The sequence below is a fragment of the Thermobia domestica genome, chromosome 10, assembly GCF_964235325.1.
Source record: "Thermobia domestica chromosome 10, izTheDome1.hap1.1, whole genome shotgun sequence".
NCBI lineage: Eukaryota > Metazoa > Arthropoda > Insecta > Zygentoma > Lepismatidae > Thermobia > Thermobia domestica.
In genome coordinates this window covers 104,370,687-104,389,196 of record NC_137463.1, presented here as the reverse complement: position 1 = coordinate 104,389,196, position 18,510 = coordinate 104,370,687, and the positions used below count along the sequence as shown (strand labels likewise).

General features: G+C 34.3%; 1 protein-coding gene across 1 annotated transcript in view; it reads right to left on the bottom strand.

The window, feature by feature from the left end:
- Positions 1-765: 765 nt before the first annotated feature.
- LOC145662618 (cell division control protein 42 homolog) overlaps positions 766-18,510 on the bottom strand; it is a 168,347-nt gene continuing 150,602 nt past the window's right edge. Inside the window, exon 3 of the mRNA XM_081728354.1 lies at positions 766-4,944. Within this exon, the coding sequence (XP_081584480.1) occupies positions 4,471-4,944 (474 nt within the window). The 3' untranslated portion in view covers positions 766-4,470. The remainder of the gene's footprint in view (positions 4,945-18,510) is intronic.

Below are 18,510 nucleotides of genomic sequence, written 5' to 3'. Positions count from 1 at the left end.
GTACGTAAGGGGTTTCGGGGTTTTAACCACTTTGAATAAGATATTATGGATAAACACTAGGCTATACATACACAAATCATGCATTTCCTGAAAGGATATGAGATTCGGTGCTTGAACCCTCTTGATGAAACTCTGCGTACGTAATTGACTATTATAATTTATATTATTTCAGTAGAAGATTGAACAAGTGTGTTGCGTACAGCAAAATGTTTCATCAGTCAAAAAAGGTTGTGAACCATTGCTTTATAGGTTAAAATCGCACTTAATTAAGAGCTCGGATTGTTTGCATTTAGTAAATGTATTTTGTAAGCTTGCCTACCAACCACATCAAACTCCATACCATATTTATGCAATTATTCAGACTTCTTATATAGGTAAGAGATAGCACAGGTGGATGTATCTATTAATGTGATTGTTAATTATTAGGATTAGATTGACGTACAGATTACGATATTTGTCATTTATTATTAGGATTGGATTGATACACAGAGATATTTGCCATTATTAGGATTGGATTGATGCACAGACTGAGATATTTGCCGTTTGTTATTAGGATTGGATTGATGCACAGACTGAGATATTTGCCGTTTGCTATTAGGATTAGACTGATGCATAGACCGTATTTATAAAGATGTTTACCGTTTATTATTAGGATTTGTAGGTGTCAATTTACGTTGGACCAACACGATACGCTCTTTGCCGCCTACACCACATGTGACACATCAAAATAAGAGGAAGGTATAATAAAAACAAAAATACTACTAATCAATAAGGAAAAAAGTGACTTTCATTATCATTTTTAAAATCTCTCTACATAATCACTTTTACAACTTCACAACCGTTTCTTTTATTTCTTTTCTCTTATTAAGTAACAGTCATTCATGGAAGACAACTACGAAAACATGTTTTATCCTAAAAACCATCACAGAAAATAAATGTTACAACAATCTATGCATATATATACTGTATAATAATCTTAGGTCTGTATATATGTATGCACACGTATCATACACACACACCTATACATACATACACATACATACAAATTTAGATATAATATTGCATTCACACATACATATATACATGCCAAGTTCTGTGTTGCATTCTAATGTACAGTATTTGTTTTACCATTAAATACAATCTAGCTTTTTTATATTTAAAGTTCATTTTTTAATATTTACACAAACTAGAATTTTAGGTTTTAGTCATAATATCCTGTTCATTTGGTTTAAAAAACCAATTTCGATTTAAAAAGTACTTACTGTTAAAACAATTTTTCTCATACATACACACACACACACGCACACACACAAACACACACACACACACACACACACACATACATGTATATATACCAAACTCACACACAAGTTTGATACATATTTAAGCATATATTACAAATTTTCAGGGTTAAACATGCAGCAGGCAAAATAAGCAGCCTGATTACTAATAAATCCATTTGAATGTGTACCCTGTACACCTCAAAATAGAATGATGGTATGATGATAAAAACGAAAAAAAAAAGACGAAATTAATGGAAAAAATGGTGGACATTCAGCAAGATGAACATCTGTAAGTCGAGTAGCTCTCAGCGTGCACTGATATTTTTACGTTGGTTTCTTAAATAGCACAACAGATTTATTCCAGTGCAAAGATGTTAAATTATTGTGTTTTCTATTGGACATTTTCTTTCTAATTATTCGAAATATTTAACAAAGTACACAGTATGAAGTGAACTGATTGAAGTACTTTTTCACAAAAGTAGAAATACCATATCTTGCTGCTGTTAATTTACAGTAGCTCCGATGCATTGAATTAACAGAAAAATTACATTTTTTTTTATTGAAGATATAGGATATGAATTATTCTCTTTCATCATATTTATTGGAATTCAGCTTGCAATTTCATATCTGAAAACTGAATCAAATGTGTTATTGATACTCGTAGATCGAAATGTATAATATATTATGTTTATGCTTCAACAGAGCACATCAATCCCAAGCAGAGTTAGGAAAGTATCTGCGAAAAGAGTTCTAAATTTGAAAATATTTCAATAACATAAAAATTTGCTACCACGAACAATTAACAGAGATAAACTGTTTACAATACTACACCACATACACAGTTATCCAAGAGTTTATAATATCCTTTTTGAGTATTTTAAGTCAAATTTAACATATTTGGAAAGTTAACATAATTGTTTACTATATCACAAATTTCACTACGACACCCTTTTTTATTGGAGCGAAAAGTTAATAATATATTTTCAAATTTCTCATTTATTTGTCTTGAGAAAAAATATATGTTTAACGGAAGTGTGTGAAGTATCAACGTAATATATACGTATACATGTTTGAAATATGTCATATTCAATTTGGAAGAACTCGACAGTATTTCTGTAAACTTTATCTTTTAGAAAAGAAAAAGTCAAACTGACGGGATAAACATAAACTAAAGAGAGAACAAGACTTGGATTTCAAATATGAGACAAATGGTAAACAAGAAACAACACCAATGTCTATTTGGCGCTGTGTAAAGAACTATAAAAGCACATACGTACTTTTTACTCCATGGGTCTCTATTACATATTTTCTTTAAGTACAAAAAATATATGTGCCACTATACAACAAAATGAGAGAAATCTTATCATTCAGCTCACTTTGAAGACTCCCTATTCTCATCAACAGCAAAATTTGTACCTCTCCTCCTGTGTCTTTTCTTTTCCCTCATTTAACATTGTACAACAAATTTTCTTATGAAAACATTGCACCTTTACAAAGAGGCAGATAGCTTTAGTCAGTGTTTCTAAGTATGATTGTGTATAATAAATTAAAATTTACATATCAGTAGTTGAAGTTTCTTCATAAGTCTATACTTTTTTCCTGTGCTAAATAATCTAATACACATACGACTCAACGGCCCCTCAGAATGGATAATTTCAAATAGATTTAATTTACATAGTGTTTGAGGAAAATTGTCCACTGTTGCTATTGTCCAGGGGCATCATTGAGTGTCTATGTACGCAAAATTTGCATACACATGTCATATCGGAAATTCACAAAATCAATATGTAATACCGATTATCACAAATTTAAAAAGACTTAAAGAATTTTACGTTGTGTTGATACAAACTAATATGTAATGATTTACAATTGCCCCTTTTAATGTTTCTAGGCGGTAACCCTGAAAATTTCTAATAATAATAATAGGTCCAGTACTTATAAACACCCTGTACAATATACAAACTCTTACATAAAAAAAACATACAATTTCACATGAATAATCATATAATACATTGCTTTTGAATCTAAAACAAGATCAAATACTATCTTTGTTTAAAGTAAGCATTTTAGTCATTTGGTTTGAACTCCATGCAATACAGTAAGCAAAGTATTCACACAAAATTAAACACAAGTCTTCGATAATTGGATTCGTATTGTTTCTTGAAATAATCTTTTCACAACCTCCATAAAATAAAACTGCTGGCGCAAGCATATATAACATCCTAACAAAATAATGAAATCACTATAATAATTGCAATAATAATAATGAAAAGTAAACAAAATTGCACATTTTCACTTATTATGCTCACTTTTCTTCTTTTTTTTTTAAAAAAAATGAAAGTACTTGGTATTTAAGTTTTTTTTTCGTTTTAAGTACGTACAACTAATGGAATGATCACGGTCCTATACATAACATATGTACTATGTATACAAATCATTTTAACATAAATTCACACTTATGCAAAATGAATATTCACGCTCACAAAATAAAAAAGAACTTTAGCACATACCATACATACACATTGTAGAGACTTTTTAAAAAAACAAAAGAAAGACGTTAAAACAAAACGAAGTAGGCAAGATTATTATTTTTTAAAAAAAAAAAATAATAATATACACAATCACACATCATCAACATGAACATTTCGGCGACTTCGTTAACACTCACACATAACTTACATACTTCGCAGTCAAAAACAAATGCAATTTCTCACGCACAGACGCATACTCTACTTATTCTTAAATTCAATTTAAAACGTTATACAGATCTGTCAATTAACTCTAAATGAGTTTAATGTGTTTAAACGATATATTTCACAATAGTACAAGAGATTGATATGCATATTTAGCCTACATATATAGTTTCGTTTATTTCTACTCTCCTGCACTACTAGTAGGGGTGAAAACAATAAGAATCATTGGGATTTTTTATTAACTACTTTCTGGCAATATCATTAGACATGATATTTCTGTAAGTTAGGCCTAATTACACTACAAACATATGTAGGCTAATTCAGTTAAAAAAAAAAAAAAAAAAAGATTATAATCTCACTTGGAAATGGAACTTGTCATTATTACATTATATTTTTCATGTTCACCACTTTCTGTGTGAATCACAGAAATTATCACACTTGTTTCCTTTTTAACACGTTTTTGTTCGTTCGTTCAATTCTTCGATTCATTTTTATCACGAAAAACAACATAGTTTCTTCCAGAACGATTGTTTCTTTTCGGAATAACCTGATTTTTTGTCCTTGTTTCGACTCCTCCAACGACCTGCGGTTGTTACTTTTTGGAGTTCCGAGTTGCGACTGAGTGCACAGAGAATTGCCTGATCGAATACTTCTTTCAAGTTCTTCTGTGTGAGTGCGGAACTTTCGATGTACATTTCCGCTCCAATCCTGCTGGCTAGTTTACGTGCCTGTATTTCGTTGACTGGTTGTTCCCCGTACCGTGCCAATTCAATCAGAACTTTTACATCGCTTCGGAGATCGCTCTGTGTTCCAACAAGGATGATCGGCGCATCAGGACAATGACGTCGCAGCTCTGGAAGCCACTTGTCCGTAACATTGTGGAACGAAGTTGGCGACACAACGCTGAAGCACACAAGAAAGACGTCTGTATTGGGATAACACAAGGGTCTCAATGAATCGAAGTCATCCTGCAATGATAAAAAAAAAGTTAAAATTATTATTATTATTTCGTATACAATGAAATACACATAAAAACAATCTGTTCAATTCAAAGTTAATGACGTTACGAATATACTGTACCTGCAATATGTTAATGTAAAAAAAAAAAAAAAAAAATGCAGATGGGACGCAAAATCAATGAAGAAGTATTACAAATACTAAAAGAGAAGAGAAAAATATTAAGTGTAATTAAAAATAGGAAGAGAAACTAGTTAGAATATTGGAGCTGAGAAGGAACTGTATCACAAGAGACGTAATAGAAAGTACTGTGGAAGGAAAAAGAGAGAAAGAATGAAAGAGGTTTCAGTTAATGGATGGTAGTAAAACATAAAATTCTTACATAAAGACACGAGGTTAGCTGATCGTGGTGCATAGAAGTTACCTGTCAATGATGGCAGAATACCTATGAAGATGATTATGCAAAACATGCGGTACATTATAGAACTGAATAGGAAGAATTCTGCACCTTATTTTCAGCAGAGAAATATGACCTTATGACACCAGAACGTGACCATAAACATTTTCCTTTTCTTTTTAATTCTTAGCTATTACCATTTTCTTTCATATTATACTTCCTATGTACTCTAAAATTTTAACACTGACTTCTGTTTTATAGTTATTTTGATTTTAAGAAGGAAAATGGCGGGAATATTCTTACAGAGGACTCTCAACATGGTGGTTCATCTCGGTTCATTTAAAGAAATATTCGAAATAGGGGGGGGGGGGGGTACTTTGACAGCATGGCCGTCTTCGCTACGATTTCCTTCTCTCTCTCTCTCTCTCTTTTTTTAAAGTTTTTATTACTGCAATTAACTCAGGAGCAATACATAAAGTGATTATTTTAAAAAATGGACCACTTAATACCCACAAAATGTAACTGAATGAACTAGCATAATTATTGCTTCCAAGATCTTTGAAAGTTTTAAGTGTACTACAGTTTTTACGTCATAAACTGAGTGCTTATTTTTCTAGTCTATAAAAAATAGTAGTTATTTAATAGCATTTTGTAAGTCTGGTTCATTTTTTTATTTTTTTAAAACTTTTTTTGTTACTGACTTCATGTTATTCACCAGTAAAACTGACTACGAGACAAGAACTGATGTCTCTCTCGAAAAAAGCCGTGAAAGTCGTATCTCATTGTTAAAATCCTGCCGGCACGTCTCCTAGGTAATTAAAAATATAAACAAATACAAATAAAAAAAAAAAAGGTACAGAAGTGATGATGGAACGCACTGAAGCCTTATAACGTGTAGCATACCTATAATAATATTCATATGGTCACATTGGTTTTAGCTCTGCAACGCAAATAAATAGCAACTTATAGCCACATAGCAGGTGTGAATGTGCACTTATATTATTTTTATGCATTGAATTGCACGATTACTAGCAACAGAATATATCTTATCGTTTTCCTTCAATCTTCTGTATTATATGAGATACAGTACTTGATCTTTAAAAAGAAGGCAAAAAAATATTGTTTCTGCAAAACCAAAATTACTGTAGATAATCATGACAAAATTCAAGCTCAAGGACAATATTCCATAAAGATATCTAATTTATATGTTTGTAGTATATAAGTAGAAGATAAAATAACTATAAATGAAAGCAAACATTAAATGAGATATGTAAAGTAAATAATTTTTCCCCCTTGTAAACTTAATGTGCTTCAGGAAATCTTCCTTGTTGAAAATAAGGAATCTCAGTTGGACTGTTATGTAGACACAATCCACAATGTTGAAAATACTTCTGAAGTGATTTTTCCCCCATGTATAGTACATATTTGCTGGGTAGCTCACTCAAGATTCTCTATTTCCTTGGAGAAACTCTTTCCGCGAATCTAACCATACGATTCTGAATTGGGTTTTAGAACGGACATAGTCAGTGAAAATTCAGACTCGAACCCACAATTAGTGTCGGATTTAAAATTAATAAATAAAAGTAAATATTATAAATTGTGCTAAACAGAATTATTGTGAACTAAAATGTAACATTTATTTCGACTTAAAATAAATTGGATATTCAAGTAGATAAATTGAATGTCACACTATACATTTAAACATAAGAAAGTCATGGTATTACAAAATTCTACTATATTATTACTATAATAATAATAATAATAATAATAATAATAATAATAATAATAATAATAATAATAATAATAAAAACCACAAATAAATCAATACACAAGACCCCTGGGTCTTCTATTTGTATAGTTCTCTTGATTCTATCCTTATCCTTGCTCATATATAAAAGAACGTGTGCGTATGTGTATGTCTGTTATCAGATTTTCATAGAAAGGAGTGGGCTAGAGCCACCAACTTTTGTACAAAGATAGATATTCACCAGCTGTTTTCGAATCGGGATGAGTTGGAGAAAGAGGTTATACCTTCTGAAAGTTGAAAAAGTATACAGAGTGCCCCAAAAGTAGGTATACAGTCTGGTACTGATCGGTCATAACATTTTATATCATTTACTTATTGTTATTCATACAGGTATTGACTTAGCTTCTTCCTTATCTGTCCTTAATTTATTTGCACTTATACCTTAAGCTAGCAACAAATCAAAGCAAATAAATCCATTATCTTAGTAAATTAAAGTGTCATAATGTCACACTTGATCGATGTTGGTTTGTATACCTACTTTTGGGCCACCCTGTAGAGTGTGTTTTACAAGTTAGACAACCCATACTACTCTGCTGTGTTGGAGGTTGCATATTGTTCACTTAGTCAAATATCTAGTCCTTTTTTGCTATACTAGTAATCAGGGGTGCCCATCCCCCCCAAAGCTGATGGCGCACTCCCCCCAAAACTAATAATCTCTTCCCTCCTCAAAACTCAAGTCCTCTAAAAACAATTGCCCAGTGTAGCAGTAGTTTTTATAGTACTAGTAATTGTTATTTTTGTTGTTGTTTTGATTTCCTGTAGCAGTATTATAGAATTCTTGTAGTAGTAGTAGGGGCAGTAGTAATTATAAAAATGGCATTACTTTTATTAGTAGTCTTGGTAGTGTACAATACTAAATATGTTCTATAAGGATATTGAAGGGTATAAAAACTTCTACACACTGTGTATGGCGCAGGTATTCTTTTTTTACAATTAGTATTATTATTTTTTTCTTTACAAAATATTGATATAATTTCCTTGTACATGAAAAGTAAGACGCAAGTTACAAGTTATTGAGTTTGATACCAAAAGAAAATGTTATCCTCGAAATTAGCCTACAAAAAGAAGTAATATCCAACAAAAAACATTCCTGTAAAAGAGCCAAGTACGAGTGGCCTTAAAAAGAATTGAAATCACAAAAATAGGCGCCAAGTTCTGGTGGACAACAGTTACAAACACTCACTGGCTCACTTCAAATTTAGATTTGAAACTTGGCTGTTGTCTGTATGGTTACCACTAGCTCACAATTATGTCAAACTACTTCATAATTTTTAACAGACAACATAGGCAAGTTACAAATCTAAATTTGAAAGTGATTTCTTGAGTGTTTGTAACTGTTGTTCACCAGAACTTGGCGCCATCCTTTCATATAGCAACTTACGCGGTACTTCATTCATAGTTTCTAAGCAGGGGGTAGGGGGATTCATTCTCGAGATTAAAAAAAAAATCGCATCGTGTTCCAATGTTATTCTGACGACAGCAAAATTACTTATTCGACATTAGAGTAAAAGTCTTCCCCAATTTTTTTTATTCCCCCCAATTTTTTTCTCGATGGCACAACTTGCGCCATTCATCCCTCCTGTGGGCGGCCCTTCTCTCTTAGAACGAAACAACCTTTCCTTTCATACGGCTACTTGCGCGGTACTTCATTCATCGAGTATCGAAGCAGGGGGTACGGGGGTTCACCCCGGAAAATTTTTGAAAATTAGCTTCTCAAAATCGTGTTTTAATGCTATTCCGACAGTAAAATTGCTAGTTCGAAAGTAGAGTAAAATCCCCCCCAAAATTTTTCTCAATGGCGCAGCTTGCGCCATACATCCCCCCTGTGGGCGGCCCTGCTAGTAATAAATTAATTAATAAATCGTAAATTTTCGGATAATCTTTTTTTTCGGTTTGATGCTAGGATGGGGATTATTCATATGGCTTTATGTATATAAAAGATATTCAAAATGTTATGTCAATATTCAATTCGAGTCTCGTTTTCACACTTCATTTGGTCTATTCTTCTGTGTATTGGGGGCATGGTGGACATAACGCGAAACGTTAAACTGAAATATTTTTATTTTCTTTTTTATATTTACGAACGGATAAAAATGAATTACGTCGAGAAAAAACTACGAGATTCTCCTGTCTCAAGCGAGTTTAGTGTTTCTTTGTGGCTGCGTGGGCTAACAGCCATGGTTCCCAGTTCGGTTTCCGGTCGGGGTAATTCTCTTAGGATAAACTCTAGTAGTGTATCGGATCTCACTTTAAACAAAGTATCTCATCTCACCGTACAGCCGCGGTGGTAAAAGCGACCATGAAAATGGGACCAAACAACAAAGCAAATATTTCTTCGTGAATTGATTGTGAGTAGTACTTTATCCATTTACTTTGGCGTGGGAGACCCGGGTTCGATTCCCGGCGGGAGCTCATGTGGTTCGGATTCCACGTTAATCAGTAGGTCCACGTCTCATATAGCCTCGCTGCTGAAAGGGACGCTAAACTAAAATCAACTCAACTTATCCATTTATTACAAAAAAATAAACGTTCTTATCCCTATTACATCACCAGTATGCTGGTGGCTGCAGGTGCACCATTTGACACCTGTTAACTACTTACGAAATCCAAAGTTTACTGCAACGAACAAAAGCTCTTGAATCATGACTACGTACTTATTAAAGAAACTGGAAAATAGCTTGATAAAAATATTGTTAACTAATTAGAATTCGCACTAGTGACTAGCATGACAAATTTTGAAAGGTGTTCAACGAATTATATGATTATTTAGCAAGTGCACTCCTAGTTTTGACGAAATTACTATACTATTGCTGTAGAGAGTATTAACAAGCCAACTATTTATTCCTTTGTTGTTGTTGTGGTAACTGCGAGGCTGGTTAAAAGTATAAGCAACATCACAAGGCAAACGAACCTGTCAGCGACTAATTAAATGTGGCTCAATGCACGTACGTAAATATTTCCACCTGCCACAACCTGCAACAAGCACTGCTGTGAGAAATAATAGTGTGGATCCTCATTTTCATGCAACAGCAGCCTATATTTTATTCTTTTCAACTCATTTGTTCTCACACTTCTTGCTTCTTCTTTTTATCATGCTTTATTATGCATGAAGAGGCAAAACTGCATGCATACTTAAGACATCTGCTACCACTTACTGCAGTGAAGAAAAGACATGCGTGCAAAATGAGCTTTCAAAGAAGTGATGGTATAGAATACAAAGGCATATTAAAATAATACTTTTTCTTCTTTCTTTTAGATATCAAAGCAGGACAAAACACCTGAATATATACACAACTAAAAATACTGCAATGAACATTTTGAAAAGCAATATTCCAGTCTGGCCAGTGTATGTTACGTACTGCAGGTGCTTACTCGGTTTCCTCACTTTGCAATCATTCACCTGTCTGTCGGCTTCCGTTTCGTTTCATAGAAGCAACTGGTAGGCAAGTTTCAATGGAAACCAGAACCGGTCAGTCGCTCACTTGCATAAATAGAGTAGAAGTTAACGTTCTAATTTATCCAGTGGATGACTCATAAAGTAGCACTTGTGTACTTTTGTTTACTTTAAAGAAATTACATCTACACTATTTGATGAGATTTACTGGTATTAATGATGAATAAATTATTAGACACCAACGAAAGGTCCATAAGCAGATGTCACTAGTATTGCCCACGAGTCTAGACGAGATATGAAATATGACAATTCTCGTCTCGTTTTTGAGAGGAAACCTTTCTCGAGTCTCGTGGTCAGCACTTGTGCACGCAAGTTTTAGATCTTAAACATTGTTTTAATGTTATATAACTCATCGTACAAAAGTATAATTTTGATACAATGATTGTACGAACACAATGTTTAAGGGACACTGAACTCTAAAGAACCAACCAATAAAGATCTGAGTTGGATGTTACATTGCACATCAGTGGTTCTCAACCTTTTCGAGTCTAGCGCCTCCTTGGGTGAATGCGATTGTCCTGAGCAGTGTTGCCACAGTCCAAGCTCTGGAGTGGGCTGAAAAATAGTACCAAATTGAAACAAAAAGGGCTGAATTCATTATTTTTGCACTAGTGTAATACATGGCTCTATAATACCACGAAACTAAAAGAGGTGAAGTTCTAGAACACTCCCCTCCCCTCTCCCAAGAGTGCAAGTCGAGGAAGTACTCTTTTGAAAAAAAAAATACTTTTTGCAAACATCCAAATCCCGAAGACCTTGGAACCCGAACCCGAACAACTTTGGAAGTAGAAGAAACTTTTGTTGCTCATAGGAAGTATAACAAAGGCCGCAAATTAAAAGGGAAAACTGTTATCATCTTCGGTATGTATTGTAACGAAACCAAACGCGCCTCTATTTCAAAGTGACCAATAACCAAAACGGCATTATGGCCATATATGAAAAAATATTAAACTACAAACAAATCAATCATCTCCGAATTCGAATGTAAACAGTACGTTATAAATAATAAAATATAAATTATTGCATTTTATTCTCGCCTATTTCACGACCGAAGGAGGATAATAGACTTTAAGAAGAATATAAGGTAAGTAAACTGACATTTGTGAAAATATGTATAACCGGTCCAAGGTCCTAGAAGCTTCCCTGAAAGACATTAAAAGAAAGAGATGTAGAGAAAGTCTTACTGACACTTTTGAATATGTGACAAGTATTTGTTAAATGGTGCTGAATTCGGTAGAATTGTACCAAATTTTTCACAAAAGGGGCTGAAAATGCCAGCGTGGTACCAACGGGCCGACGAATGACAAAAAGGGCTGAATTTGGTACAGTTGTACCAAGTGTGGCAACAGTGGTCCTGAGCACCCCCTGTCATCTTAATCTAATCCACCTACGCACAAGGCTGGACAAAGCAGTCTTAAGAACAAGAAAGAGGCTTTAATTTATAAGGACTAAGATTAGGAATTAGATTTCTTGGCTTTCGGCACCTATGGCCATGTTAGCCCATCTAGTATGAGGGATGACGTCCCTCGGTGATCACACTGCCCGGGGAATTAGGGAGGAAGGAAGTGGCCTAGGACCATTATGTAAGGTACCATCCTGAGTGAATGAGGAAAACCTCACTCAGGATGACTGGCCTGAAAAACTATTTACGCTATTTCGATCGGGAATCGAATCTAACCCGTGACTGCTCGCTTCAATTCTTAAAATCAGCCTTATATCTATTCTTCAAGACTGATTTTAAAAATCGAAGCCTTGAAAGGAAACTTCATTTCCATAATTTATCCTCCAAAAATACTTTTTATTTTTCTTTAATTTTTAAAAACAGATTTGTCCTCCTCACTTTCAAAATAAAATAAAAACAAAATAAAATAAAATAAAAATAAAAGAACGGACATTCCTTTGACCGACTTAAATCTATAATAACAGGATTTTTATGTCGGTCGGATATCTTTCACCATTACAAAATAATAATAATAATAATAATAATAATAATAATAATAATAATAATAATTATTATTATTATTATTATTATTATTATTATTATTATTATTATTACTATTATTATTATTATTATTATTATTATTATTATTATTATTATTATATGCAAAAGGTATAAACTTTGGATAATTTGTAAAATGCACCATGGCTTTCGTCCAATAAGAAGAAAAAATCTAACAAGTTCTTTAAATCTTAAATGGCCTCTAAATAGTCTATCGCACCCCCCCCAAATCGCTGCCCCCTTTAGAAACGAGAACACCCAATCTAATTAGCCTTCCTACTGGACTAGAAGTGTTCTCTTCTCTCTTATCCGTTTTCAAGCATATTCATTTGTTGCTCTCTCTGTCCATTTTATCTTCTCCATTTTCCTCCAACACTATATTTTGAATTTGTCTAAATATTTCTTCTCTAACTTCCTTAAGTCCAAGTCTCTGAAACATATAGTCTGAAATGCTCCATATATCCTATAGCACTTGACTAACTTCTTCTAAGTCCAACGCTGAGCCTGCTAGTTAAGAGTAATTTTTTCTTGTTGAATGCTTCTTTGGCTATGACCATTTTTAACCTGATCTCTTTGCTGCAGTAAGCGTCTCTCGTCAAAATACTTCCCATATACTTGAAATTATCGACCTCTGAGTTCTCTTTGTTCTACTCTAATCTGTAAGGGGGTGCGTTTACACAGAATATTCCCATGACTTTCGACTTTTCGATGCTGATTACCATTCCATATAGTTTCCCAGTGTCAACTATGTCATATACAATTATAACAGCCCCTAATGAATTTCGCCCTATACTTTGTAAGAAAGAAAGAAGTACGTCTATATCGGAGTAAGTATGGTTATTAAACGATGGTTCTCTCCAAAATCCATTTAAATGAAGTTCATGTTTTTCTTTCTTTCCTTAAACCTAGCCCTATTCTTTTGTTTTACATACTAGGAAGTACAGTAAACCATTATTTAGTCATCCACTTCATTCGACATTGAAAATACCCGTATAGAAAGAAGCTTAAAAAACATTCCCACATTGTACTGTTTTGTCCTGCCTGTCTGGCACGCAACCCACTTATTTTACATTATATCTATCTGCAAACCAACTGCAGCAGGAAACCAGAAAAAAAAATGTGACAGTACAGAAAATACTAACATGCATCCAACAACAAAACTATTGTAAAAGAAAAATTACAATACGAGTGTGAGGAATAATAAAGTATGTGTATGCATGTGTGTGCGTGTCGCAGAAGTGTAGCATAAAAGATCATTCTTCTGTGAAATAAGTATACAATATCACTCGTAATGCACTCAGTTTCAGCTTCCTGTACAAATAAAATATAACAACACAAATAATAAGAAAAAAAGAAACCAATAGATGTGTCGTTTCTATCAAGTGTAAAACCAAAACCACAGAAACCTCAAACACAAAACTATACATAAGCAGTGGTCGAAGTTCTCTTGTTTGTACCGAGTGACGGCGCCGTTTAATCACAAGGGAGCTCGGCTGACTGTGCCAAGGAAGACCAAAATTACCACAGAAACGGTTCACGCTTTTCCCAAGGTTGTCTTGTCTTGCCTTCTTTGAGTAAATTAGCGCGGAAGTAGCTGGTTATAGGTGGATCTTTTCTCGTCACCACTATATGTGTACGTAGGTAGTTCACTCAGGACACTTTTCGCTAGTTAGGACAGAGAATTTTTCAGGTAGTTAGTACTTACCTCTTTGCATAATACTGACATTTATGAAGTAATTTATTTTAGAGAAAAAGTGTGCATAGGCATATTAAAGTAGGAAAAGGTCACGCCCTCATATGTAAATGTTTATATTGTTAACTTCTTGTTAAGAATGCCTCTGAAAGTACAAATAAAAGACACCGCGCCTTGTCATTGATGGGTGAATAACATTGAAAAATCGAGATCCAAATTTCCAACTTGTTCTTAGAAATAGGGCCTTTCTTGTTGATTATTATTATTATTATTAATTATAAGGCAGAAAATAAGATCAATATTTAGCTATAAAATATGCGTTGCTGAACTCAAAGAGTGAGCATGGCTGTAGCTATGTTCACTTCTAAAGAAAGTGGTTCAGAGATGTGTCTAAGTTTTGACATATATTTCCTTAAATCCATCAGGAATCTGGAAATTACTATACATCCGTTTTCATATTGATAACATTCTGCAATGTTAGAATCTGAATATTACATAACATATTTTGAATAAATAAACATTGATTAAGATTCTCTTATTTGTATGGTCCAGGTTTTCTACTCATATTTAATGGAAAGAAATAATATCGTGGCACAGGTTCAAAACATCTGAAGATAAACAGAATATCCATGTTTAATATATAGAAAGGCTTACTATAAATACTGTTCCAAAGTTTTAAGTAAGCTTACATTGACACAAAATGGTTGGAGATATTTTATTTTCCTAATAACATGAGTTACATGGGCGAATTATGAATCAAAATAATAAATAATTATTAAAAATGAATACCATTAGCATGCATACAGTCCTTAAATTTTTCTGGCCACTTATCAATTGCATTACGCAAAACATCAACTGGAAAAATCTGTAGCTGTCTTCCGAAAAGACTTCTTTAAACTTTCAATATTGGGATGTCTCTTCTTGCAATCCATCTTCTGAAGCTTGGACCACAATTTGTAGTCCAAAGGGTTTAGGTTTGAACTTGCAAAAGGCCAATCTGAAGTGGAAATAAAGTCCGGAACATTTGCTTTCAGCCACTGCTGCGTTGTCCGTACTGTGTGTGCTGGGACTGAGTCCAAAGGCGTCATTTAGGAGGAGCAGGAGGGGGCAATTACCCCCTCCCCAAGAGTTTGAGGACCACATATACTTTAATCGATTGTCTATTAATATACTAGTACAAAATGTGAAAGTCTTATGTTGGTGGTGCTCTTTGCCCCATCAAGCAAAGTCTGAATGACGCCCCTGGCTGAGTCCTCCTGAAATCTCTAGTTCTATTCATAAAAGAGGGTGTTAATGTGATTAGTGACTAGTCTCTCAAGCACTGTCTCCTGGTACGCTTTGGATGACGTTGTGACCCCCCTTTTGACAGAAATTGAGTTACATTTTGCCCTCGTAGCTTACACCCCACCACACCATGACTTTGACTTGATTCCTACGTTGAAGAAACCTCTTCGTGATATTCATTGCTGAACTGTTCAAGAGTTCTTCCAGGCACTAGACCGGTCTATTAGAACTATCAACACAACAGGTGCTGTTAGGGATATGCAACGACATCCACATCAATGGCAATAGGTTATACACAATGCTGGTGATTACACTGAAGAACTGTAAACCTTTCTAACATCATTTATCTATATATTTTCTATCAGTTGAAATAAATACTTCTCACTATTAAAGTTCAACCCTCGTATACATATATTCAATAATACTACAAAAATTACGAAATTTTATTTTTTATGTTTTATTCACACTTTAGACGCATTTTGTTTATATTTTACTTAAACGCTATCTTAGAGGCTTCAGTCTGGTGGATTGTACATAGGCGTGCTACCTAGTATAATCAAGGACAGTAGCTTTCTAGAACACATGTTCGTCAATTCTCTATTGGTACTAGATTTTGATACTTAATACATATATTAGATATTATCATACGCCTATAGGAAGATTGGTGTAAAATTCATATATCTTTTTTTTAAATCTCTTTCGGTGTTTGAGCCCTTAGTCTTTTGCACGCCACCCAGTTCATTCGTTGAGTAAGTTACGGAGTAGTAGAAGAAAAATGATGAGAAGTGATGTTCTATTATCAAGAGAAATTGATCATTTCTGAGCGCCATTTTCTACGGTTGGTAAGAACAATTCAGATGTCTCTCCGGGCTGGATGCCAAAAAACTTTATGGCTAATCGCCAAGTAAGGCAGCGATAAATGAAGGATGAAAGTAAAATAAAAAAAAAGAAAAGAAGAGCAAAAGGCACAGCGAACCGAGAACTTCCGCAATTCAATGTCCCTTCTTTTCTTCTTCCACCAGAAAAGAATAGAATAGAATCAGAGATAATGAAAATTTGTTGAGTGATCAGGTTCCTTCTTTCGCGCTCGGCTTTCAGAGGGAGTTTGGGGGTAGGATGAAAGGCTTTAGTTCGAGGTCCGGGCGGGCAAACTGCCAGCCCAGCTGGGTTCCCTTTCCCATCCCTCTCCAGTGTTATATAGATCGATTTCGCTCCTATGAGAAGCTGAGCTACACCGCTTGCGACGTGCTTGCTACCAAAGCCACAAACACCAACACCATCTGCAATTCACGGCGTCAACTAATCGAATGCCATGCAGAAACTTCATTAAGACATAGTATATTAAACCCCTAACGCCTCCAGCGACCGTATATACAAGTGATAACATCCGCAAAACTAGAAGCCACGTTGGTGTATTACAAGGAGTTAATTCTGTGTTCAGTCTAAACTCAAAAGGCCTCCTTTATACACTGCACTTCACATGAAGCGAACCGAGAACAACCTAATATTACGAAGTGTAAAGAAGAAAAAGAAGAAACAATTGTGATGTTATTATAAGGTAAAAGAGAAAGGCAATTGGCGCGTTCGGTACAGAAGGGAATTAAGTCTACTTTTAGTCATTTTGGACGCACAGGATATTTCATCTTTTAAGATCTCTATCTGCAGCTCATTTCAGAGCTTAAAAAAACTTATGTCCAGATATTGTTAATAACGCTTATGTTTTAAAAAAGCTATTAAACTTTTCTATGTACTTAGCGTACCGTGCAAACTTTACCTCTTTCTCTCACAACTTTGGTAATAGACTTCATTCCCTTGTGCTCTGAACGCCCCAATTATAAGGTAATATGTAATTACTATTTTCTAGAAACAGTTCCTACACGGAAATATTTCTATAGTATTATATTCTGTAGTGCACACACTTAGGAGCGCCCGACGGAAATTTTCTAGGGGGGGGCTCTCCATGGTTGCTATATTATGTCTGGTATTTAATATACGTGGTTTGCTATGTTACGTATACATTTTCGTGAGCCAGAGGAGGGCCCGGGCCCCACCCTGCCCCCACCTTCGGGCGCCCATGCACACACTACATGAAAGTAAAAGATTAGATATCAGACATTCAGAAAAAAGAAAACATTTTCTTAAAAAATCGATGAACAGGTGAGTTGTGAGTTTTCCAATTTCAAGGATTTGGTTTGTAGTTTCGTGGTTTTTGAAGCTACTAGAGCAATATTTGAGCAAAATCTTGTGACCGATACGAAAACGTCAGTGTATTAATTGTCATGAAACGGTTGCTCAACTTAACAATCTTTACAGTTTAAAAATCTTATTTCGTTTTAAAATTACGGGTCTTTAAGTAGACTCACTCCTACTTAAATACGAAAGAAACTAATAACTATTTCCAAATCTTTTTTTATAGACCAGATATTTTGGTGTGTAGTTTATGACATACCGATTGTGGGGCACCCAAATTTATTCACCATGTGAAACGTCCTGAAAGTGGTGGATCTTGAAGGTAAAAACTAGGGGAAGCCATCCAGAACCCAGACTATGATAGATATAACATGCGTTTATTATAAGCTTCCAAAAATGTATAAATAATAGCTTAAATTATTTTTATCACTCAAAATAGTAGGGAGGTGTAGGCCCCCTGGCCCCAGGCTAGGTCTACCACTACCTGAAAATAGTTATTAGTTTATTTAATGGTATTTTCATATGTTATTTAGATTAATTTCAAATGGCATTTCCAGGTGAAAAAAAAAACGAGGTATGAACCATGATTCTACGATAAATAGTAAGGAAGCACTAGCTGTTTGAGTGAAAGTTTAAAAAAAAAAAAACTATGATGTCCATCACAAGCTCATATGGAATAGAAGCTAAAGATGGGAGCTCTACCACTGAATCACTATATATGGCTTTGCTAACACGTTATGCAAAACAGTACAT